The sequence below is a fragment of the Heterocephalus glaber genome, unplaced genomic scaffold (assembly GCF_053883595.1).
Source record: "Heterocephalus glaber isolate CG9 unplaced genomic scaffold, H.glaber_assembly_v1.0 deba00001497, whole genome shotgun sequence".
In the NCBI taxonomy this organism is placed as follows: domain Eukaryota; kingdom Metazoa; phylum Chordata; class Mammalia; order Rodentia; family Bathyergidae; genus Heterocephalus; species Heterocephalus glaber.
Window position 1 is genome coordinate 17455443 of NW_028258320.1, and position 24878 is coordinate 17480320.

At 49.2% G+C, this 24878-nt stretch overlaps 1 protein-coding gene across 12 annotated transcripts in view; it reads left to right on the plus strand.

Annotated features, from left to right (window-relative positions):
- Lrrc20 (leucine rich repeat containing 20) overlaps positions 1–24878 on the plus strand; it is a 72586-nt gene that overhangs the window by 45117 nt on the left and 2591 nt on the right. For 11 of the 12 annotated variants that reach the window (XM_004846201.3, XM_004846204.3, XM_021259546.2 and 8 more), the window contains one exon: positions 4297–4464. In XM_004846201.3, coding sequence (XP_004846258.1) covers positions 4297–4464 — 168 coding nt within the window. Of the gene's footprint in view, positions 1–4296; positions 4465–16692; positions 24212–24878 lie in introns of those variants that run through there. The other variant, XM_021259550.2, reaches the window with a different exon arrangement.

Sequence of the window (24878 nt, forward strand, 5' to 3'; positions counted from 1 at the left end):
TTGAGCAGAGGGAACTGCTCACTTCACATGAGGGACAGGGACAGTGGGTTCTGAGACTCCACAAGCTGCCATACTGTGCACTGGTGGCGTGCCAGCCTGTTTACCAGCTCACTTCGAATACCTGCTTCCAAATGCCTTGGGCCCCGAAGGGCTTCTGAAGCAGTAAAGGACAGGGTCGTTTTCATTATAGCTTCAAACAAACAGCACTTTCCTCTCTTCTGAGTCTAAGCTTGGGCAATGAGAAATACAAGTTTAGCAGGTGACTTAATACTAAGCAGATTACTGAGTTCACCCTGCTGTTCTGCATCGTATCCTGTGTCTACCTCTCTGTCCACCCATCTTTCTATTCCACATGTGTACCTGGTATTCACTGTGTGCCTAGCATTATTTAAAGCTGTTTTTCACTTATTACCTGTAATTCATTTAAACCTCACAACCACCCTATATAGAGTGTTTAGTACTGCCCTCTTTTTATAGATGGAGAAACTGAAGCCAAGATAAACAACTTGCCTGAGATCAGTCAGAAAGTGGCAGAGTCTGACTGTGAAGCCCCAGGACATCTGGCTGCAGAGCCTGTTTGTGATCCACAGTGCACAGCCTCCCACCACCAGCCCTGAGCGGGAGCACAGGGCTGGGGGATGGTTCCAAAGTCTTACCATTGGGGGTGCAGGCCTGCTGATGTCCCCAAGCAGGGAAAAGAAAACAAAGCTGGAGGGGGGACATCAGCCACCTCCTCGCCTGCAACATTGAAGGACCTGCACACAGCTGTGTCCTGTCCTCTATACATGTCCTGTGCTCACCCTGTGGCCTGTCGGGGTCAGGTGGCTCCCTGAGTGGCCTGTTAAGTACTTTGCTGCAGTCAGGCTGTGCACTGGCGGTTGGGAGGTGCCATGGGCAGCCAGACTACACAAGGCATGGCAGTGTGATCTCTGGGAATGAGGGCTTTGGGAATCCATGGACCAGGGAAATCAGAGGATGTTCTTGTCCAGAACACACGTCCATCTCAGGGAAGTGACTGCTGAGGGATCCGAGAGGCAGCTACCCCCTCCCTGGAATGTGCTCTCCACCGCATCATCTGCTTAGGGCCTAGATTCTTCATCTCACAATGGTGGCCAGTGAGAATTGAACAGTGTTTTCATAGAGAGTAATAACAGTTTTGGTTTTTCATATAAACAAAGGACAAATCAATATAAAGAAGAACAGTGGTGTATGTGGAATAGAAATTTTGCAGAATTGTGAGGGTGATACAGAATGTCCATTTATTCAGTTGTGTACTCATTAGATATTTGTTGAGTGCTTTCTGTCTTGGGCAGTGTTGTGAGCCCCACATTCAGGCAGCTTCCCTTCTTGTGGAGGGAAGCAGAGAGAATGCAAACAAGCCTATATGTTAGGAAATTGTGGATGCTACAGAGCTGAGTGCTGTAGGGGAAGGGGACAGGAACCAATGGAAGTGGATTTTATTTTAGACTGGAAGATATTTGAGTAAAGACACAAATAAAATGAGGCAGTGAGCCTTGCGCTTATGTGGGTAAAGAGCATTTTAGAAAGGAGGAACTGCAGTTGCAAAGACCCCAAGGTGCAGCATGCTTAGAGTGTTTGAGGAAATGCTGTTTGGCAAAGGCACATCTGGGAAACACTAGGCTAGATGTTATCTAGTGTCACCTCCTACGCTGTGACCCTTATAACCATGATCCAGATAGGGGTATTTGATGATGAAGGTGTAGTTCTCAGAGAACCTGGCTGCTGAAGGGGTCCTGGGTTTGCATGGAGCAGGCAGCAGATCTACTGGTGGAACCTTGAGTTCAGGATGTCCCCAGAGATGGAACAGTGGGAAGTAATCCAGGCTCCCTACATTCTCTGCCTCTTGAGGGGAAAAGAGTTATTACTCATCCAGCATTTGCTTGGTGACGACAAAGTACCCTGCTGGAGGCTACATATTGGGACAAAGATGAGTCAGATGCAGCTCCTGCCTGTCCAGAGCTCAGAACATGAGGACAGAGGCCCTGGATGGAGGCAGGGGTCTTTCTCTTGCTGTGGGGATCCCTGAGAGGGGCTCATCAACCCAGGGCTCCATCATAGAGCTGTGTCTCACAGAGCTGTGTGGAGCACAGAGTGGGGACAGAGCTGACTGCATGATTGGGGAGCAGCCAAAATGAGAATTTGGGACTCTTGTTTGGGAAAAATGCTTGACAAATACATAGAAATCTTTCTGCTTTCTTCTGCTGTCTCTCTGTCAGTTTATTACAGTGCTTTTCATTCAAAGTAAGGAAAAATAAAAGCATAGTATGGATTTGACCATGCATCTTTATGTTGTACAGTGCCAGTTTTAAGGCAATTCTCAGAGCACTTAACTGGCATGTGAAATGACACAGCTCATATTTTGTAGCTCATTTTCCAAGGTGCTGTGATTGGGCTGAAAAGACAGACTCAAGCCAGGCTCAGGAGGCTGGGAAGGAGGCAGAGAGGCCGTGCAGATTTCAAGGTGCCCAGGCGCTGCCCTCAATGCAGGGCTGATAGTGGCTGAATTCCTGCTCTTTCCAGATGCTGGACAGCTATGCTTTTACCCTAGCCAGGGGTGATCTGGGGGAGCTGGGCTAGATAGCTCTCCTTCCTCAGAAGCACCACCCCAGCCCACGGCACACAGGCATCTCCAAGGATCTTTAACCTGGGCACTGGGACCTGCTCAGTACCAGAGTCGGGTGGGCAAGAGGCTCATCCCTGCCAAGATTCAGTCTCTAGCTGACTGCCGACCAGACACACCATGGTGCTGCCAGCCCGGGGGCTGCCCTGGGCAGAGGGTGGGTAAGATGCAGCTGCCACCATGCTGTGCCCTGAGACCTCGAGGGACACACATGCCTGACTCGGACTCTCCTCGCGGGGGGATGGCCCACTACAAGAGTCACAGAGCAGGCATGGAAAGGGGAGTCCAGGCAGCTCCCAGGGCCTCAGGGAGTGGGAGAATAGGCAACAAGCCATCCTAGGGAGTAGGGGAGGCAGGCATATGTGAATGCAGACTGCATGACCCCAGCTGTTTACAAAACACAGGCTCAAGGGTAAAATGATTAAGGCTTCCCGATGGCCCACAGAACATTCCACCCCGAGTGGCTCCTTCCTCAGTATGGAACCCTGTGTGCATACATTGACCACCTAGATACAAAGCTGGCCCTGGAGAGAAGAGACCAACGACAAACGATGTTCTTCAGGTCACTTGGCATTTTTGGGCCTAATTTTCCTTTGTGTCAGGCAGGGTGGGGAGGTCCATGTCCCAGAGAAGGGGCTGGCTTTAAAGCCACATGTAGACAGGGAACTAGCCTGGAAGCAGAGGCCCGCCTGTTGTCTTTCTCTCCTTTTGCTTTACTGCTGTTAAAGATTTAACCCTCAAAACCCTAGGAGGCAGGGATTGCTATGAGCTCCTTTCCTCAGGTGAGGAAACAAAGCCCTAACTAGGTTAAATAACTTTTTTTTTTTTTGGTACCAGTACCAGGAATCGAACTCAGGACCTTGAGCTTTCAAGACAGGCACCGGAACCACTGAGCTAAATCCCTGGCCCCGAGTTAAATAACTTTCTCAGTGAACGGTCATAGGTGACATGGTTGGGGTTGGCACCCAGGCAGCAGGGACTGCTGGTCCCCCTGTCATAGCTGTGCATTGCTCCCCAACTCCTCCTCCTCACACAGGGCTCCTGTGAAGTCTCCAATCCCCACCCTCCTGTCATTTCAGTCTCAGGCTCCACTTGGACCTGTCTCTGGGCACTGCCTGGGCCAAGTCCCTGACAGAGGGACTGACACTGGCCCGGCCATTCTCGTGCAGGTTCCCGCATGGATCACCACTAGCTTTGGGAGCACTCACTTTGGGGTAGGAAGCCACTCAAGTCTTGTTGGTGGTGGCTGGGCAGGGAACAAAGCTAGTGACCCAGAAAGAATCTGACTGGCCTAGTGGTCTCTGGAGCAGGTAAGGCGGGGGGGAGTCATGTCCCTTAGGTGGGCTGCCCATCCTGTGTCCTGGTCTGAAGGGAGCCAGCACACACTGACCCTTTGTTTAGGCCCAGGCCTCTGTTGGGAGTCTTCTATTCTAAAGCCAAAAGTAGGAATGATGGATGGCAGGCCTTGCCTGGACAGTGGTAGGAACATTAGCCTTCTTCCAGGGTCAGCTAAGGGACTTGGCTACTTGATGACTTCCACTGGGCCCTGGGCCTTCTTTGCTGCCACCCCTGGCCCACCCACTAACAGTAGCCGTGGTGGTCTCTAGGCAGGGCCTTCTGCTCACTCTCCTGTCTCTTCTTCCCCTGCATGGCAGAGCTCCGCCTAGAAGGGAACTTCCTACATCGTCTCCCCAATGAGGTCAGCAACCTGCAGCACCTCAAGGCTATCGACCTGTCCCGGAACCAGTTCCGAGACTTCCCAGAGCAGCTCACCACCCTGCCAGTGCTGGAGACTATCAACCTGGAGGAGAACGAGATCATGGGTGAGTGGCCCGGCCCATCTGGTCTGCAGCTGCTGTGCAGGGCTCTGCAGGGCACGAGCACAGGCGAGGAGAAGCCTGGGCTTGCTCGTCCTGACATCCGAGCAGAGCACACTGGGCCTGGGAAGGTGGCCACTGTGTCGCTCTGCCGTATGCCTGAGATTGGCTTGGACAGTGGTTTCCGCTCCCAGTGACAGCCTCAGCTTTCCTCACAGCACACCCCGAGCTAGCAGCTTTCCAGAAGCTGTCCTTCTCTGGGTCTCCGTCTGCCTGCCTGGGCTGTACCCAGTGTAAAAGGCTCCAGAGCGTCCAATCTATGCCTTCTACAGGGGGCCCTGGGGCCGGGGGCCCTGGACTGTGCTGAGGTTGAGGCCGTTACCTACCTCTCTGTCTCACTGAGTCCTTGAAGAACTAAACATTCTCTCTAGCTAGCAGTCTAGTCTCCCTGGAGAGAACGGGCACTTGCAAGATCTCTGCCGGCCTGCCTGCCTGTCTGTGTGTCTGTCTGTCTCTCCTTTGTTGCCTCTAACTTTAGTGCTGCTCTGATGTCACTAGTGTTACTTCTAATCTCTTTCCATTTTGTTCTTATTTTCCTAAGTCCTCTTACAGTCATTATGCCATTTGATGAAAAGCCAGGGCTCTAGGGGGGTTTCAATTGTCTGAGGAGAAATGGTGTGCCTTGTGCGGGCCAGGGCCATTGTTCCCACACAGTCTCTCTCCCTCATCCATTCTGGTAACTCAGCACCTTCTCTACTCTACTCTACTCCCAGCCTGTGGGAGGGCCATGCTGTGTCCTTCATAGCCTGGCTGGAGGGAAGGGGCAGCAGAAGGTTGGCCAGAGGGAGGATCTGGCTCTGCGGAGGTAGTGAGGGCCGCTGTCCTCCGCTGTGGAAATAGCTTGGTGCTGTTTCCCAGCTGCGCCTGATCTCCTGCAGGATCTCATCAGGGTAATCGGAGTTGGAGCTTGGGGTGCCTTCAGAATGGCTTATCTTTCCCCTTCAGAACCTTCAGAGCACGTTGGAAAAAGAAAACACAAATTTTTATGAAATTATCCTCAGACGATGCCTCCAGCATGGGCACAGCAAGGCCTGGAGGCCTGCAGCATCCAGGAAGCCGCCAGGATCAGCTCAGTCCCTGTCTTGTTCCCAGGAGTGCTACCAGCTGAGCGTCTGCCACCCTCTGGGCCATTCTCAGGGGAGAGGAGGAGAGGAGGACCAGGACCTCAACAGGACTGGGAGGGACGGGAACACTTCTGTCTGCTTTATGACCCAATGCTAGGAGATAGTGGTGCCTCTGCTCACTGGTGGCTGGGTGCCCTCAGCTTGCATTATCTGCCACATTGCGCCACCAGCCCTCTGGCCTGTGCGTGTGACCCTTCTCTGTCCTGGGGGTGGTCACATCCTCTCCTCTCCAAGCCCTCACCCTATCCCACAGACACTCAGTATATTATCTGGCATACAGCCGGTGCTCCGTTGATTAGGCACACCATGTCGAACAAAAATATCAAAGCCTCGAAGCTCCGCTGAAATAACAGACACAGTAAGGTGGATTAATTCACGTTGCAGGTTATCCACCAGTGGTTGTAATGTCAAACTAGTGAGTTGAGACCAGCAATTTTTAATGAGATAGACTAGAATAGAAAATGTCAAGGTACGTCACATGTGGCGTGGTAATTACTGTTTTGTAGGTTTCCATTTCAGTTTTACTGTGTGCTGTACAAGTATATATTAAGGGTCATGATGAAAAATTCAATTGCTTTTTGTGGGTCATGCTGAAAAACATCACAAAGATACTTCTGTAGGCTGCCCTGCAGGGGTGTGGGGGTCCGTCTCAGCCAGCCTGGCCTCCCAACCTGTCCTCCCGAGCTCTTGCTCCCAGTCACACCATGCATGCTCCCTTCCCCTCATCCCCACCCCACCCACCCTGTGTGACCTGTGTTCTCCACCAGGAAGTCCTACCTCAGGTCTTACCATCCTCCTCACCTCTGGCCAAACCCTCTAAGTTGGGAGTTCTGAGCCTGATCAGATAAACAGGAAGCCGAACAGATCAAGGGGGTGGCTTCCCTCCCCCAGCTGGCCCCCTGACAGACACAAACAGCAGCAGGTGCCTCCCCGAAGATGGGAAGGTGCCTGGGCCTTGGGGACTGGCCTGTCAGGACATAGTTGTTTGCACTAGACATTCCTGAGGGAGAAAAGTTTGTAGCTGAGAGTTCAGACAATGGTCATTTGCAAGTTTCAGGGATGGTCTGTGTTTTCCAAACCAGGAGGCAATAGGTTGTCCCTCCACAGCCACAGAGGATGGTGCCGGGACCCTTGAGTTATCAAATCTGCACAAGCTCAAGCCCCTTCTATAAAATGGAAGTTACTTCCTTATAACCTACCCATATCCTCCCATAGCTTTGAAGTCATCTCTGGATTGTTTATGAGACTTTACGCAGCATATACATTATGTACATGGGTGTCATACACTTTGTGTAAGGACTAATGACAAGGAGAAAAAGCCCTGCTTAGTACAGATGCAGTTTTTTCCCTGAATTTTTTTTTTTTTTTTTGGTACCGGGGATTGAACTTGGGTCCTTGTGCTTGTCCCTGAATATTTTTAATGCAGCTCAGTGACTCCATGGATGTACAACCCACAATACAGAAGGCTGACTATATGTGGAAGCTTTTAAGTTATTTATAAGCAAGACTGCTCAGGAAAATATAGTCTCTGGAGAAGCAGGGGCTACAGAGATGAATGAGTGGCAGGCCCTGACTTCAAGTTGCTTACAGGTGTTAGTGTGAGCAAATATTAGACCCCTAGGCAGAACATGGGCATAGCTGCAGGGGTAAGGTGTGCCAAGGCTTTCCAGATACAGAACTCCCGGGCAGAGGAGGATCCAGGGAGGGTCCCTGAGGAGATGAGGCATTCAGTGTGGCCATAAGTGATCATGTGACCATGGTGGGTCTAATGATGATGAAGTCACCTCTGTGTCCCTCTGGCCAATACACGTGACTGCAGGAGGGTGCAGAACCATCATTAGGTTCTCCCTGCTTGCTCAGAGGTACTTGATGCTGCATAGCAATTCAGTGCTGGAACATGTGGGGGTGAAGGGAAAATCATGGATCCGGGAGACCTCATGTTGTTAAGCAGGAGGCTCTTTCAGTTAAGCTAGAATTTAACTTTCCATACTCCCCAATTCCCTGGGGTTTTTTTTTTCCTATGCACCCACACTGTTCAGGGGCCAGTGGGTAGGGGGAGAGATCATAGGAAAATAAGTCCTTGGTAAGAATTTAATAACAGAGCTACAGTACTTAAAAATGTCAGTGACATAGGAGTGCTTTGGGCTGCATTTACTGTATTCTGCCCTTGTACTGACCCAGCCAGTATTTCTCTAGGTGGTGTCTCAGGCCCATAAGCTGCTGCAGCAGCGAGAACTGGTTAGGAAAGAACCTTCTCAGGCCCTGGCCCAGCCCTGCTCCATCCAGGTGGGAGTGGCAGCCTGTTTTTACAAGCTGCCTCCCCTCCAGGTAATTCGGATGCATGCTGAAGTTTGAGAGCCCCAGCTTAGCCTCTTGATTCTCTGTAGACCAGCAGTGTGAGCGTCCCTTGGGAGCTTGGCAGAAATTCAGAACCTCTGACTTTGCCTAGCAAGTCAGAGTCTGCACTTGAATAAGATCCCCAGGGGACCTGTGTGGGCAACAGTGTCTACGAAGAACTGGTCCTGGGGCTTTTCTTAGAGCAGCAGGTGTCATCTCAGGGGAGCTCACTCTGTTCATGTCCTCACCATCCTTCCAAGCACAGAATTTCTCAGAGCACGATTCTCAGAACCGACATCCCACTGCCACTGGAGAGCCTGGTAGGAGATTCCTCAGTCCTTGCCCATACCACCTGCATCAGAATTTCTGTGGCTGTAGAGAGATGCAGATGCTGGAAGCCAGATGACTTTCAACACAGTCTGCCCCACTGAGGTGGCAGGTTGCATGAGCACAGTCCCACTGTCCTGGCTAATGTGCCCTTGGGAATCGCACTGTGAGGCCTTGGTAGTTGGTACTTCACAAGAGGTGACTGGCAAAAACACTTCTTGGAGCTTGCTGCCTGCCATATAATGTTGCTGGCTCCTAAGACAGGTCAAAACGGAGGGGCTGATTGGTCTCTCCCCGACCTGCTGTGAAGCTCTCAGCCTGGTCATTGAATTAGCAAATGCTGTGCCTTGTAACCTCCAGCACCCACAGCCTCACCTGTGGAATGGAGAGAACACAGTTCTACCTCAGACTTGCGGCTGGGGTCAGGGTTCCCTGGGGTCTCTTCTCACTGTCTGCCCGTTGCCCTGCCACTCCACTCACCCTAGTTCTGGCTGCCAGCTCAGCCTTTCCCTCATTGCCCGCCCTCCAGCCTGCTGGCTCACCTCTTGCTTTTACCCAGGGGCCAGGTCACAGGAGCCAGAGGATGCTGCTGAAAGTTTGGGTGGAGGCTGATCAGTGGGTCACAGAGTATGCGGAAGGGTCACCTGGCTGACAAAGGTTTGCCACCTTTGTCCTTCTGGAGGATTCTGAGTGGACAGCCTCCAGCAGAACAAGGTACCTGCCCATTCTCATACACACACACACACACACACACACACACACACACACACACACACACACCCTTGAAGCATGCTGCCCTATCATTCAGGCTTTACACTTAGGTCCCGTTTGGCTCACAGGGCAACTGAATCATTTCTACCAGAGACAATTGACAGTTGAGTGATTTCTGTTTCCCACTTAGGAATAGTGGAAAGGATGCTGGATGAAGGCCTCAAGATCCAGCTTTGCCACTTATGCATACAGCTTCCTCCTCTGAGAAGCAGGAAGAGTAGTCCCTACCTGTATCCTCACAGCCCTCTCCAGAAGGCACTGATGCACACTCAGCTGGTCATAAAGTCCTTCCATGAATTTCTAGGGCAGGGTCACCTCCTCCCCGTGTGTCTATTTAAAGGGGCACCCCTTGAAGTCCTGGCTGTGTAGATAATTATGAGTAACCTTCCCCTGCTTGAGGCCTCCTGGTTACAAATCACCTTCCTCAACTGTGCTTTCCCTGATCCTCCAGATACCTGCTGAGGAAGTGCAGGAAACAGAAACCATGGGCATTTTAAGGGAAAGAGATTCATGGGGACTTACGTACTAAAAAAGCATCAACCACTGTGGCAGTGGTTGTGAGCTGGACCACCCACAGTCACACAGAACACCACTGATAGAACTTTTCCTCCAGAGTTCTTTCCTCCCACAGTCAAGAGGGTAGGGAACAGGAGGCCACAGGGCAGCTATGGAGCCTAAGATGGTCCATCTGGCTGTTGGGTGGGCACTGGAGGCCACTGTGGCTGGGTAGGACCCTGGAACGCTGGGGCAAAAAGCCACACCCTTCCACCACTGCAGCACTGATCACCAACCCTAATTGCAGGGTTCAAGGAAATGTGGGTTCATTTTCCCAACAAGTTGTTTACTCTCTCAGTTGTGTACTTCCTCCTCTGGAAGATGGGGAGAATAAGGGATTAAATGAGCTTGTACACCTTAGAACCATGCTGCTGGGCAGAGAACTCTGCTCAGTGGTGCCAGCAGCTCTAAGGAGATGTAAAGGAAAGGTTAGGCAAAGGCTTGCAGCATGTAATCAGGGACTGTTAGAGTTGAGCAAGACCTCAGTGAGTTGCCCAAGGTCACATAGTGACCTTGATGCAGCATGAAAAGATCAGAGCCAGTAACTGGACAGTACAGAATGGCACCCAGCTGCAAACAACAGAGAAAGTTGGTGCTGGAAGAGCTGGGTTCTTTTTCCTTTCCTTCTCTCCTCCCTCATGCATCTGTAAAAAGGCTATGAGATGGTCACTTAGTGTCTGAGAAGAGGGAGCGATCATAATGTGCAGCTTCAACTTGCCAAGGACTTACAAGGCAGGGACCCTCTGGGCAGGCACATCCCTGCCCCTGACACTTCCCTCCTGCTCCTGCATCTGGGGCCCCAAGCCCATCTTGGGGAGAAATGGAGTCATCTCCTCCCTGGCAGTTTGGTTGGGATTTCTCCCTGAGCACAGCACTTTCCCAGACTCCAAGCCTTGCCCTGCCCTGCATGCTGAGCATCACAGTATCTGAGAGAGGATGATTTACCCTGTAAGGTGGTGGTCACCTGCATGCACAGCAGACTCGTGCCCTCAGCACTGCACTCACTCAGCACCCACAGAGCTCCTAGATGCATCCAAGCAGTTGGTGCAAGCAACTATCCTGCCTCCTGCTAGCAAGCAGCTGAAGAAGCAGTCATTAGACAGACACCTCAAGGAGTGCCTGTTAGCTGGCCACACACCCTGAGAGAGGTCTGCGAGTAAACAAACAGGCTTCAACAGCGATTAGTGCAAATAATTTGCGGTCCCCAGACTCAAGGCAATTCCTGTTTGCAGCCCCTACCCCAGGTGAGTCAGCCCACAGGGAGCTAGCAACCTCGGTGTCAGGGCAAGAGACATTTCACATACTTCATCTCTGCCCAAATGGCACTATCTGTGCCAGCCACTGTGTAGTGAAGCCTCAATGAGCCAGAACCTTCAGTTCTCCAGGATGCTGTTGGCATGCCACTGGCAGCAGGCAAGCAAACAGCAAGAAGTTCTTTGACACTTGCTTCAAACACAGCAGAACACTTCCACGCTCTGTTTGCCCACCAGTGCCAACACCTCTCATCACTGGGTCTGATCTCTGGGTCTATCAGCCTTGCAAAGCCTGATTCAAGGCATAAGAGGCTTATGGAAGCACGGATACAGGTTTAGGGTGAGTGTGCTACTCAGTGCCAAGCATTGAACTGAGGCCCAAAGAGAAAGCACGTTCCTGGCTCTCATGGAGCTCTTGGCATCACAGGTTACACTAGCTGGTTTTCAGTGACCATCCATTTCAAATCCAGCTCTTCTCTAAGCGTGTTTCAACGATGTTCTTGTTTTATTCTCTCTGCAACCTTGAGGCACAGGGAGGTTAAAGAGTCACACTGTGCATAGAACCAGGATTCCAACCCAAGCTCTTGCTTCAGAGGCTCAGCTACTCAGGACAGCACTTGGCACCAGAAGGAGAGCGTTTTGCACAAGGGTATAGGATAGAAAGCCCCTGAAAAGTTACAGCAGAAGCAAGTAACTGATCGGAAGGAAGCTCCTTTGGGGTAGAGAGAGCTATGGAAGGTAATGAGGCAATAAGGCAGCTTCCCCGAGGCCCAGAGGCTATCACCCTCATCCTGGCTGCTGTTGCCAGTGCAGCCCTACATGCAGTGTCCCAGGATGGAAGTGCCCTGCCAGTGTGTTCACCAGATGCTGTCATTAATCCTTGTGGGGAAGACCAGGGCTCTCAAACTAGCTGAGCATTCATACCAGCCAGTGAGATTTAAACACCCCCATGTCTGGACTGCATCCCATGCCAATGAAATCAGAGTCTCTGATGGTGGAATTTGGGATTCATGACTTTTTAAAAACTCCCCAGATGATTCCAGTGTGCAGTCAAGACAGAGGCACTGAGCTGAGAAAGAAGCTTCGATCAAGTACCCTTCTGGCTCAAGCATAGGTTTTGATTCGATACTTGGAAGCCTGGGGAGGGAATGCTGTAAACCTGCACTGCCAAACCCCATCCCAGCCTCTAGAGAAGCTGTGTCTCCATCCCACCCCATCCCTGTGTCTTCTGGGATGTGTCGGGGACAGCGTCAGGGCAAGAGGAGTGACAGCCCTATCATGGAGCTGGCAGTTGTCTGGAGGGCGGCAGTGCTGAGCTCTGTGGACTCGCATCTTTCCTCCCTTAACTCCACCTGAACTCTGGGCATGGTGTTCTGCTGCCACAGGCCCACAAAACCCCTTTCCTGGTTTCCCTGTAGACGGCTCACCCGGTTTTTTTTTCTTAAATTCTTTTATTGGTACATTTTAGGTATACAATACGTTTACATTTATCATTGGGTGCTTGTACCTGTACATGATGTATCTTGGTTCTTATTTTTTCCCCATTTCCTGTGCTCCCTTCCCTATTTACAAAGACTTTGCTTCCATTTTTTTCTTTTCTCATAATTTTTCTTTTTCCTCCTTTCCTTTCCCCTTCCCCTCCCACTTCCCCTACCCCTTTTCTTCCTATTTCAAATTATCAGTTATTCGTTTTAATCATTTTAATCCTTATTTATACTTTCAGTTTCTCACACTAGAGAAACTATTCAGTATTTACACATGTGTGTCCTATTTATTTCACTTAAGAGTATGGCCTCAATATGCATCCATTTAGCAATAAATGTCTCTAATTTGTCATTCTTTATGGCTGAGTAGTGTTCCATTTTATTAAAAAACCACATCTTCTTTATCCAGTCTCCAGTTGATGGGCATTTGGGCTATTTCCAAGCTTTAGCTATTACAAACTGTGCCGCTGCTATAAACACGGGTGCACATATATTGCCGTAGTGTGATTCTGTTAATTCTTTTGGGAAGATAACCAGCAGGGGAGTAGCTGGGTCAAATGGGACCTCTAGCTCTAGTTCTTTGAAGTATCTCCATACTGATTTACACAGTGGTTGCACCAGTCTGCACTCCCACCAGCAGTGGAGAAGGAGTCCTTTCTCCCCACACCCCCGCCAACATTTGTTATTGGTTGACTTCTTGATAGCAGCCATTCTTTCTGGGGTGAGGTGGAATCTCAGTGTTGTTTTCATCTGCATCTCTCGAATGACCAGTGATGTTGAACATTTTTTCATATATTTATTTGCTGCTTTTACTTCTTTGTCTGAGAAATGTCTGTTCATTTCAGATGCTCATTTTTGAATTGGGTCTTTGAATTTGAGGGGTCTGATTTTTTTCAGTTCTTTATATATTCTAGATAGTAGTCCTTTGAGGTACAGCTGCTAAAAATTTTTTCCCACATTGTAGGTTGTCTGTTAGCTCTGTTGGTGGTTTCTCTTGCAGTGCAGAAGCTTTTTTTTCTTTTTGGTACCAGGGATCAAACTCGGGTCCTTGTGCTTGCACAGCAGGCAGTGAAACCACTGAGCTAAATCCCTGGCCAGAAGCTTTTTAATAAGATGAGATCCCAGTTGTTGAGTCTTTGTGCTAGTTCCCGTGCTACTGAGGTTTTGTTCATAATGTCTTTTTTTTTTTTTTTTTGGTACCAGGGATCAAACTCAGAACCTTGTGCAGGCAGCAGAACCACTGAGCTAAATCCCTGGCCCCATAAAGTCTTTTCCTATGCCAATGTCTTCAAGAGTTCTACCTAACTTATCTTCCAGCGAGTTTAGTGTTTCTGTCTTAATATTTAGATCTTTAATCCACTTCGATCGTAGTTTAGTGCGTGGTGATAGATATGGGTCTAATTTTAATCTTTGGCAGGTTGAAATTCAGTTTTTCTAACACCATTTATTAAATAGGCTATCTTTCCTCCAATGAGGGTGGTAGGCTCCTTTGTCAAAGATGAGGTGGCTGAGTATGTCTGGAGTTGTTTCTGCATCTTCTAATCTATTCCATTGATCCTTGGGTCTGTTTCTTTGCCTGTAACATGCTATTTTTATCACAGTAGCTTTGTAGTATAGTTTCAAGTTGGGGATTGTGATACTCCCTGACATGTCTCTGTTGCCTAGAATTGCTTTTGTTATTCTAGGTCTCTTCTGGTTCCAAATGAATTTTTGGATTGTTTTCTCTAGTTCTGTGAAGAATATTGTTGGAATTTCAATGAGCATTGCAGTAAATCTACATAGTAGTTTTGGAAGTATGGCCATTTTCACTATATTGGTTCTTCCTACCCAGAAACAAAGGATGTCTTTCCGTTTTCTTATATCCTGCTCAATCTCTTTTTTCAGAGTGCTGTAGTGTTCAGTGTAGAGGTCTTTTGCTTCCTTTGTTAGATTGATTCCTAGATATTTCATTTTTTGGGGTGCTATTGTAAAAGGAATTGTTGCCCAAATTTCTCAGTGAGTCTGTTATTTGTGTATAAGAAGGCTATTGTTTTTTGAGTGTTGACCTTGTATCCAGCTACTCTACTGAATCTGTCAAGTCTAGAAGTCTTTCAGCAGAGTGTTTTGGGTCTTCTATGTAAAGTATCATATCGTCAGCAAATAATGACTTCTTCCTTTCCTATCTTTATTCCTTTTATTTCTTTCTCTTTTCTAATTGCTGTGGCTAATGTTTCAAGAACTATATTGAACAGGAGTGGTGATAGTGGGCATTCTTGTCTTGTTCCTCATTTTATTGTGGAAGTTTTCAGTTTTTGACCATTTAGTGTGATGTTGGCTGTTGGTTTTTCATAAATAGCCTTAATCAAGTTGAGATAAAGACCGTCTATTCCAAATTTCTGTAGGGTTTTTATCATGAATGGGTATTGGATTTTGTCGAATGCCTTTTCTGCATCTATTGAGATGATCATATGGTTTTTGTCCTTGACTCTGTTAATATAGTGTATTACATTTATTGATTTACGAATGTTGAACCATCTTTGCATCCCTGGGATAAATCCAACTTGGTCAGGGTGTTTGATTTTCTTGATGACTCTCTGTATTCTGTTTGCCAGTATCTTGCTGAGGATTTTTGCATCTGTGTTCATTAGGGAGATTGGCCTGTAGTTCTTTTTTTGGGTTGGGTCTTTCCCTGGTTTTGGGATCAAAGTAACACTTGCTTCCAGGAATGAATTTGGAAGTATTGCTTTCCTTTCAATTTCTTGATGAGTTTAAAGAGTAATGGTGATAGCTCTTCTTTAAATGTCTTGTATAATTTAGCAGTGAAGCCATCAGGACCTGGGCTTTTCTTTGTTGGTAAATTTTTTATTACATTTTCACTCATTATAATTGGAGTGTTTAGAATTTCTCTATCTTCTTCATTTAACTTTGGCAATTCATATGTATCTAGGAATCTGTCCATTTCTTCTGTGTTTTCCATTTTATTAGAGTACATCACCTAGCATTTTTAGAAGTAACTTTATCAGTAAATCAAAGACAGCCAAAGCCAAGAACATAGAGCAAAACAATGGGCCAGTCTTCCAAGTACAGGTTTATGCCAAAGAATCCCAGTGTACATGGAGAGCTTTGGTCCCTTTTACTGGGAAGCGAGATGTCTGGTCTGGATGGGCTACACCACCTGGCCCAGGCAGTGTGTGTGGGAGGACCTAAAGGCTGTTGCTTAAAATCAGCCATGGTGTAGAGTCATTTACAACTTAAAAATTGAAAATGGGGCCTGGGATTTAGCTCAGTGGTTCCACCGCCTGCCTCGCAAGTGCAAGGAGTTCAATTCCCGGTACTTAAAAAAAAAAAAAAAATTGAAAATGGACAAACACTTCAGATGAGGCTGGTTCTTAGGGAGTGGGTTGTTGCGCTGGCTGGACCCTCCCCACTTCCTTGCCCCTTGGCTCCCTGGCTGCTTCCTACTTAGCATTATTGGGGTCTGTATCACTCCTCTCAGCCTCACTTCCATCTCATTTTGTCTCCGGAGCCTGGGTCCGGAGGGCCCACTGTCCAGGGGGGAATGCCCTAACTCATCCCCGCTGGCGAACGAGTGGTTATACTGGACCCTTTTCTTACTTCTCTAGCTGGAAGGGAGGTCTTATTTCTCTGACAATGAGCAGAGAGACTTGTACAGTTGGAATCAGCAACCTTAATCTCCAAGCATGGAAAAGGATTTAGGAAGGGGCCATCTGTACCCCAATCCTACTCAGGGGAGACCCTGAAGGGAGGCTGTTCCTTCTGCCCTCCACCGTCCAGGCCTTGTGCAGCAACAGCGGATTAGGCAGCTCTAACTCTCTAGTTAGACGCCCACACTACTGGCCACCTGGGAGAGAATGGCAGGCACTTGAGAGGTGACAGGAAAATTGTCATTTTTTTCTGAGGGCATCTAGCAAGAGCCTGGGAGGGCACAGACCTCAGAGGGAGAGCAGAGCTGCAGAGGGGGGAGGAGGGTGCTGAAGAGGGAAGAGGTAACTGCCAGGCGTGGGCCAGGCAATTTGAGTTCCTCACTCGGCCGTCTCCTGAGCAGCCCAGAAGACTGTCATTTCTGAAGAGAATTGTTATGATTGGGCTTTGTGTGTCAAATCCAGGCATAGGAGTCTGGAAGGAAAGGCTGTGGCAGGTGCCCCACTCCGTGCCCATTAGCCCATCTTTGCCATCCAGCCTGGACCCAGGAGAGGGAAAGGAACCCAGAGCTTTTCTCCTTTGTTTTTCTTCCCCTGCAGCTCATCCTGTAAGGGAAGAAAAAGAATGTCACAAGGTTCTTTGGAGATTCTTAAACACTGGAGTTTCCCATCCTCTCTACAGGGCTTACTGCCACAGTCTCCATACCTTGGAAACCCCACGCTCCTTGGAAAGCACCTTAATGGTCCTGTTGATGTCCGCTGTGGCCTCAGCCACAGATCATGAGGAAGAAAGGCCATCATCAAGAAGAGAAACAGATTCAGAGAGGCTCAGGCCTTGCCTGCAGTTGCTTTAAATGGTAGGGCTTGCACTGGGGCCTGTGTTCTGGCCTTGGTGTCTCAAGATGTGGACCAGTCAAGGTCAACTCATCCCTCCCACCTGCCCTGGGGCGGGCACTTAGCTTGCAGGAATGTTAAGGGCTGGCCATGTGCTCCCTGAAGGCTGGGGCTATTCTATTTCTGTTGGCTTCTTGCTCCATCCTGGTCATGATACTCAGCCTGGGTCCTTGTGGAGGTGGGGGAGACTTAGTCACTCTCTTCTGCCTGGCTCCCTCCCGGCTCTAAGTGTGGCCTAAGGAATAGGAACATGGCCCAGAAGTGCCAGGCACGATTCCCTGTCGCTGCCAGGTTACCAGTTTACCTGCTTGTCTCCTGTGGCATTCTGAGTGGGGTGTGAATTTCATCTCCACATGACATCCTTGATCTTAGTTGTTCTGGTCTCTAAGCAGCAAGAGCTGCCTTGATTGAGGCTGAGGTGTGAGGCCAGCCTGGCTCCCGGCTGGCCTGAAATCTCAGGATGCTTCTGTCATGATGGAGGCTGCTGTTCTCTCCTGCGACTTCACCCTCCTTGCCACTTCCCTGGGCCCAGGTGGGGAGGAGGACCTTTTGGACCTCGGGGGTCACAGGAATGAAGAACAGGGTTCCAGAGCGACCATGTTTACCATCTTGCCTCTCAGTTGGTCCCACTGACAAGAAACAAGTTTCCCAGACAAAAATGCTAATGACCAATAAGAGGAAGTCAGGCTGACCCTGGGAAATAATGGTTAGTAAATATTGCCTTCCCTAGGGCCTGGGGATTTAGCTCAGTGGTTCCGCCGCCTGCCTCGAAAGCACAAGGTCTCAAGTTCGATCCCCAGTACCAAAACAAAAAAAATAAGCAAAACATTGCCTGCCCTGATTCTGTGGGCATCAGTAGTACAGGAAGACTGTCTGCACTGGGAGGAGGGTCGGACAGGGGGTGGTGTTCATGATGGTTGAGATCCTTCTTCCCTCCCACAGACCACAGAGTCTTTGCCTTTTGTCCTCACCCAGGCCATGAGGCTTTGCCTGTCACTCCTCCCCACTCCCAATAGCCCCCATGCACTTGAGGACCATGGAAAGTTAAGGGGATCTTACTTTGGCTTCATAAAAGAATACATTCTACAGTCATAGCCTGAAAGAGACAGAAGAAGCCAGACTCCCAGCCTTTCACCTTCTGGAATAGTGGAAAGTTGGAAACAACCGGAATGTCCAGCAACAACGAGCAAGTAGCCAAAGTGCTAGATCCATCCACCCCGCGATGGAGCCATAGACATGTCACGAAGACAGGCACATGATGGTTAGGTATCTAAAGAGCCACCTGGGAGCACTAGAAAGTTGAGAAGGCCAGGTGCCAACACATTCACACTGACTAGTTCCAGATGATGGGGCTTGGTGATTATAGTTGTGCTAATCAATATCTTCTCAACCTCTAAATTGGATTCCTAGGGGTATGGGCCAGTGTCCTGTCATACCTTTGGTCCACTGAAGACTGGCCCTGTTTGGCGCATGGGCACAGAGTAGGTCAGGCTGGAGATGGGTTCTGATTCTGGAATGTAGCTTTGGTCCCAGAGTTGATTAAGCAACATTGATGATGAGTCCACCTGTGCTCGGCCCCCATGGTCTCCTGCCTGGAGGAACTTAGGGTCTCATTTTCGAGGTAAGATAGGCATTTATCCGAATACAGGCATTGAGCCCGTTGTGGGAGCTATCCTAGGCATCACCTTCATAGGAGTAAACAAACATCTGCAGGTTTCCAAGTGTGCCGCATGATACAAGTGTGGTGTAAAGTGTGATGAGTTTAGAGGGGATCAGGGGGCGTGACAGGAGGTGGTCTTGGAACTGGATTCGAGGAGCAGCAGTACAAGGTGGTTGGGCATGAGGGCGAGACCCAAAGGGTGTAGGAAAAACCAAGCTTCCTTTCCTCTCCAGCTGCACCAGGGTTCAGGCCCACATCTCTGTGGCCTGGAGCTTGTTCGTTCCTCCCAGCTCTGGTTCCCCCATCCACAGTTGCAGATCATTTCCTAGCCTCCTCTCCACTCTGCAGCCATCTCTTCCCATTGTCAGGATTTTGTGAGCATAAATAATCTAAGCTTTATCTGGGAACTCCTACCTGGCTTCTTGCACTTGTCACTTGGTAGTTCGACTGCTCTGGTTTGTTGATTCTGCCAGCTTTGACATGGTCTGATGGTCCCATCGCTCCTACCTCTGAGCTGCCCAAATGAGTTCAGCAGTGAAATCAGGGAAAAGATGCAGGGAGTCCCTGTGTGTCCCTTGAAAGCTTGCCTTTAGCAAGAGGCTCAGAGGATCCCGCAGACCCCCAAGAGGCCAGCTCAGTGGTAGACATGGAGGAAGAGTCCGAGAGTTGGGCAGCACTGCTCCCGAGGCCTGGAGTCCCAGGGATTTGCTCCACGGCTGTACTGCAGCTGGCCTTTGTGCTATGCCCAGCAAGCCTGTGACAGCAGCCAGGAGGAGAAAGTCTGCCTCCCACACTCTGCCAGCTGCTGTGCATGCTGCAAGCCTCCCTGGTGAGAGATGGAGGCAACATGGAGTCAAGTATAGGAAGGTCCTTAGCAACTCCCCACTTCAACCCTCCTTGGAGAAACTGAGGCGGGGCACTAGTCCCCAGTGGGTGAAGGGTAGAAGAGTGGCTTAGCCAGTTTGGGCCCCCATCTTTGAAGTTGGGATGTCTTGACAGATGAGATTAGGAGGTCCTCAGCCCAGGGTCCAGCCTTACCTTCCAGGGGCTGAGGGCCAGAGCACAGAGACTGGTCCTGGCCCTGCCCTTACCCTTCTGACTTGTGGGATAAAGCACATGGGCTTTAGGATCAGGGACTGCCCTGTTTGTGCCATGCACTGGCCTGGTGGCCTTGTTTGTCAAGAATCAGAGGCTGTTTCCTTATCTGCCAAGTGGGTTGTTCTGAGGAACCACTAGAGCAGGAACTCAAGTATCAGTTCCCAGAAGCAGCCTGCTTCACTGGGCCCATTTAGACAAGGTGCTAACTTGATTTCCTTCTGTGTCCATGGAGGTAGGTACCCATGAAATGACTTTACCTCTTAAGAGCCAAGTGCAAGGAGGTTTTCTGATGCTGGGGTGGACAGGAGCAAAGAGGATGGTGTCTGTCCCCCATCTTGAACTGCTGGCTGTGCTGTGTGGGAAAGTAAAGAGTCCAACAAATTAGCATTGTTTCTCTCTGATGAAAGCCACCCAGAGGCTGGAAGTTGCTTCTTCCTGCTGTGCTTTGATAGTCCTTCTACTTCCAGGGTCTCTAGTGATCTCTGAAGACCCTGGGGAAGACTAGGAACTGTCCAGTTGGGTCTCTCAGCTCCCAGCAGAGGCAGCCTGGCACTCTGAGCTGTGAGGGTCTTAGGGAGCCTTAACCCAAACCCTCCTCCCTCTCCATACTATCTCCGAGCTTGTCTCTGGGGAGTTGGGCTGGTGATCTCTGTACAGCTCGGATTAGTGACGGAGCAATGGCCCAGCCTTGCTGAGTGTGTGTCCCCGCAGCATGGGGCTGGCCTGCTGCACAAAGGTGTCCTGTTGACTTCTCATGTCCTCCCTGCAAGTGGGGTGAGAAAGGCCAAGTTCAGAGCTCTCACCGGAGGCAACCCAGACACTGGAAAAGGCAGCCTTACCTTTCTGGCTCCAGAAATGAGCTCATGCGTCTTAATGGCCCCAGTCCCCACCTGCCTGAAGACAGTGATGGTGTTGGCTGGGCTCCAGGTTTCAGAAGTGCCATGGACAGAAGGGACAGATTTGATTTGTATGGGACCCAGAGCAGAAAGAACAAAGAGGTACAGAAGATTCTGCAGGAAACCCTGAAGATCTGCAAGAAACTCTTCCTTCCAGGGCAGTCAGCAAGCAGATGCAATGAGAACCTTATGGATCCCGAAATCCTGTGAGCTTCCCTGAGCCCCTGGCTTCTGTCAGAGATGGTGTCCCTGGGCTGTGGAGGAGGTTGCTTCTAGCTGGGTGGCCCAGGGAGCCATGAGCATTACCAGAAGTGGAAGGCAGACACTCTTGTTGCATCCCAGGATGCCCTGAAAACAGACCTTTTTTTATCTCCCTTCTTTCATATCTTGCCTCTGCCACTTCCTGGCTGTGTGCTCTTGGGCAAGTTACTTAACCACTGTGTGCTTCATCTTACTATAAGATGGAAATAATAATAGTACTCAATTCAATTATTGTGTGGGTTAAATAACTTAATTAACATAAAGAGCATAAGTCAGCGAGCACTCAACACATGTCATTCTAAAAACCGTTATCAAGCTGGACACAGTGGTGCATGCCTATAATCCAAGTCCTCTGGAAGCCTGAGGCAGAAAGATCTCAAGTTCTAGCTCAGCCTGGGCAACTTAGTGACTTAGCAAGACCCTGTCCAGGACCACACACACACGCACATTCCCACACACTATAACAACAAAACAACTCAGCACAGAGCTCCTGAGGCCAGGCTCCTTGAAAAGTCTCCCTTTGCTGGGAACACGCTGGCACCAGAGCCTTGGGGAGGATAGGCCCCGGGGAGCTCCTTGGCCCTGCCAGGATGGAGGTTGTAGAGCGTACTAGAAATCAGATGGTAGCATTCTTGGGCCCAAATCTGCTTCCTATTAACTATGTGCCATGAAGCTGTCTTTCCTAGCCTCAGTTTCCCTGTCTCCATAGTGGACTGAGGAGCCCATGTGCTTCTGCATTCCCGCAGCTGTGGAAGTGCTTTGTAAACTGAATACTGTGAGGAGCTGTCCAAGCTGTGGCCTCCCTTCTCCCTCTCCTGGTGGAGCCAGGGAGTCACCATATCCCAGCTACCAAGCCCAGGGGAGGAAGGTGTCTGTCTCCAGGATATTCAGCTGTGTGGGTCTGTCCAGAGGATAGAAAGCCACCTGTTTTGGAGGGTCACAGAGCCCCAGGCACTGCCCACCTTTCCCACAGGACACAGGCAGGGGAAGGGAGGGAAGCAAAGAGCTTGTGGAAGGTCCCAGTGTGGGGTCTGTCAACCTGCTGCTGGGGCAGCAGGGCCTGGCAGCCTGTTGAAAGCCTTTGGAGGGTTAGGGTAACTAGAGCCCTCCCTACATGTGGAGGAAGTTCTTAGAGCAGTTAGATGCATTACACACACACACACACACACACACACACACACACACACGCACACACTTTGATATACCCCTGGGCACATCCAAAGACCTTCTCACAGCCGCCCTTAAGGATAGACGAGTCGGGCCGGGGATTTAGCTCAGTGGTTCTGCCACCTGCCTCGCAAGCGCAAGGTTCTGAGTTCGATCCCTGGTACCAAAAACAAAACAAAACAAAGGATAGACGAGTCTACCTGGGTGTCCATCACTGGCAGAGTAGAGAGACAGAGAGGGGTGGGTACATGGCGTGGTGTGGTGGGCAGCAGTCAAAAGCAGCAGATCAGATGTGCACAGGGCCCGTAGACTGGGTGAGTCAGCAGTCCCGTGCCAGTCGTTGGCCCTGATACTCTTGCCCACTGAGAGGAACCAGCACTTCTAATGCTGATCCCAAGGGCTAGGGCAGGGAAGGCTCATGATGACTCTTACTAGAAAGTAAGAAAGTGCATCCCCCAAATGCTGAGAGCATGACAAAAGATACGGGAAGGGCTGGGGATGTAGCTCATGGTACAGCACTTACCTGGCATGCACAAGGCCTTGGGTTCTGATCCAGGCACTGCTGTTAAAAAATAAAGAAGCCAGGTTGAAGAGGCCTCCACTGGCTAAATCTGGGCACTAAATTAATTAAATGCAATAATGCCTGTTAAGTCACTAGAAACACAGGAGTCCATAGTGATGATAAATAAATAAATGGGAGAGGAGGGAAGGCTTTAGCTTACATAGGGACTGCTAATGTTGGAAAATCAGCATCCAAAAGATCAGATCATGCAAGACTCTTCTCTGGGTGCTAAATCAGAGTGAAAGGGGAGCAGCAGTGGGATATTTGCATGCTTTTAAAATGTGCCTCCACAGACCTCTTGTTAATTGCTAGGGAGAAAACAGTAATTATACAGTAGACAAACTGAGCACCACATTAATCAAGTGGTCATCAAAATTGACAAATAAGAGGGTTGGGGATTTACCTCAGTGGTGCCTCCAGCTGCTTCGCAAGCGAAAGGTCCTGAGTTCGATCCCCAGTACAAAAAAAAAAAAATTGACAATAAGATGGATTTAACGTGGCTTCCAGTGTGAAGTCCCTAAAACAGGCCACCTGTGCAGTCTTTCAGCTGGGCACACGTCCTTCCAATCTCACGACAGACACAAAAAGAGGGTTGTCTGTTTTCCAGATTGGGAAACTGAGGTACAAGGAAGTAACACAAGTAGGTGGTAATGCTGGGCCTTCAGCTTAGGTCTTCCTATTCCTTGGGGTCTGTGTTATGTGATGCTGTCCCCTCATTTATACCTCAGTGTATTGGGCCTTGGATTAGTTAGGTCATTACTTTATATCTGTTACCATGTGGGGCTTGGGCTGAGTTTTAAGAAATGCCCTAATATCCTTATATATATTGAGTGGATGACAATTTGAAACTTGACTTCCACAATCCACACATTAGTTGGAAATCAGAGCTTAGCAGGAGATCAGTTTGCTCTGACTTCAGAGAACTGAATCTCTGGGTGAGGACCCACACAACATGGCCTGGGACTTCGCAGAGAGCTCTTAACAGGCAATGATGGGAGGGACACAATATCGAGAGTCCTGGTAAGGTGAGATTTTAACCGATTGTCCTTAGATGGAGCCAAGACAGTCAGGTCTCCTCCTTTGGCGACTCCTCAGGGCCACCATAGACGAGAGTAGTGATGACGAACCTTTTAGAGCTTTCAGTGATAATAAACAGCCTGCTGTGGGATGTGTGCCATAGGTTTGCCACCCCTGGACTAGAGAATGGTGTGTCCATGATCAGTAAGAATTCCCATACGGCCCATCTTCAGCCCCTTCTCTCTTGGCCAGGATATTCTTAACTTCATGGACAGAACATTCTTTTTTAACAGTGATACTGAGATATGTAATATATTAGGTGATTATAATGTAACAGTATATAGCATGTATATCACATACCATGAAATTCAACTCATTTAAAGTATACGATTCAATGGAGTTTGGCTTAGCACATTATTTTTTAAATTGTGACACTAAAAGCTGGGCATGGTGGCACACATCTGTAATCCTGGCACTTGGAAGGCTGAGGTAGGAGGATTGATGTGAGTTCAAGGCCAGCCTGGGCTACATAGTGAGTTCAAGACCAACCTGAACATAGGGCCTGCCTCAAAATAAATAAAATGTGACACTATAACAAAATTTGCCATTTTAACCCTTTTTAAGCAAATAGTTCAGCAGCATTAATCACATTCACAGTGCTGTGAAACCATCACCATCATCCATTTCCAGAATGTTCCTGTCACCCCAGCTGAACTGTAGCTATTAAGCAATAACTCCCATCTCCTCTTCCCCACCCCCAGGAACCTCTGTTGTACTTTCTGTCTCCACGAACTCGACTCTTCAGATCCCTTACAAGAGGAACATACAGCACTTGTCCTTCTGGGCCTTCTTTCATTGTTTTCAGGGTTCATCCATGTTGAAGCAAAGTGACTCTCCCTCCTTCTTATGGCTGACTCTTATTCCATGGCATGGATAAACCATGTTTTGTTTATCCATTCCTCTGGTGACAGACTTCCAGTTATTGTGATTAGTGCTTCTCAGAGCACGCTGTAGCTGTTCTTGAGGATCTAAATCATTCATTCTACCTAGGTGTGAAATTGCAGGCTTACTGCTATGCAAACGCAAAGAACTGAGTTCGATCCCCAGTACACCCCCCCAAAAAAGAAAAAGAAATTGCAGGCTTATATGGAAATCTTGTTTAGCTTCTGAAAAATGGGTACTTTTTTTGAGACAGGGTCTCACTATGTAGTCCAGGATGGCTTAGAACTTGCAGTGATCAGGAGGCCTCAACCCCCTGAATTCTCGGATTATAAGTCTGCACTTCCATGCCCAGCTGGTTCTTATTTTGAAGA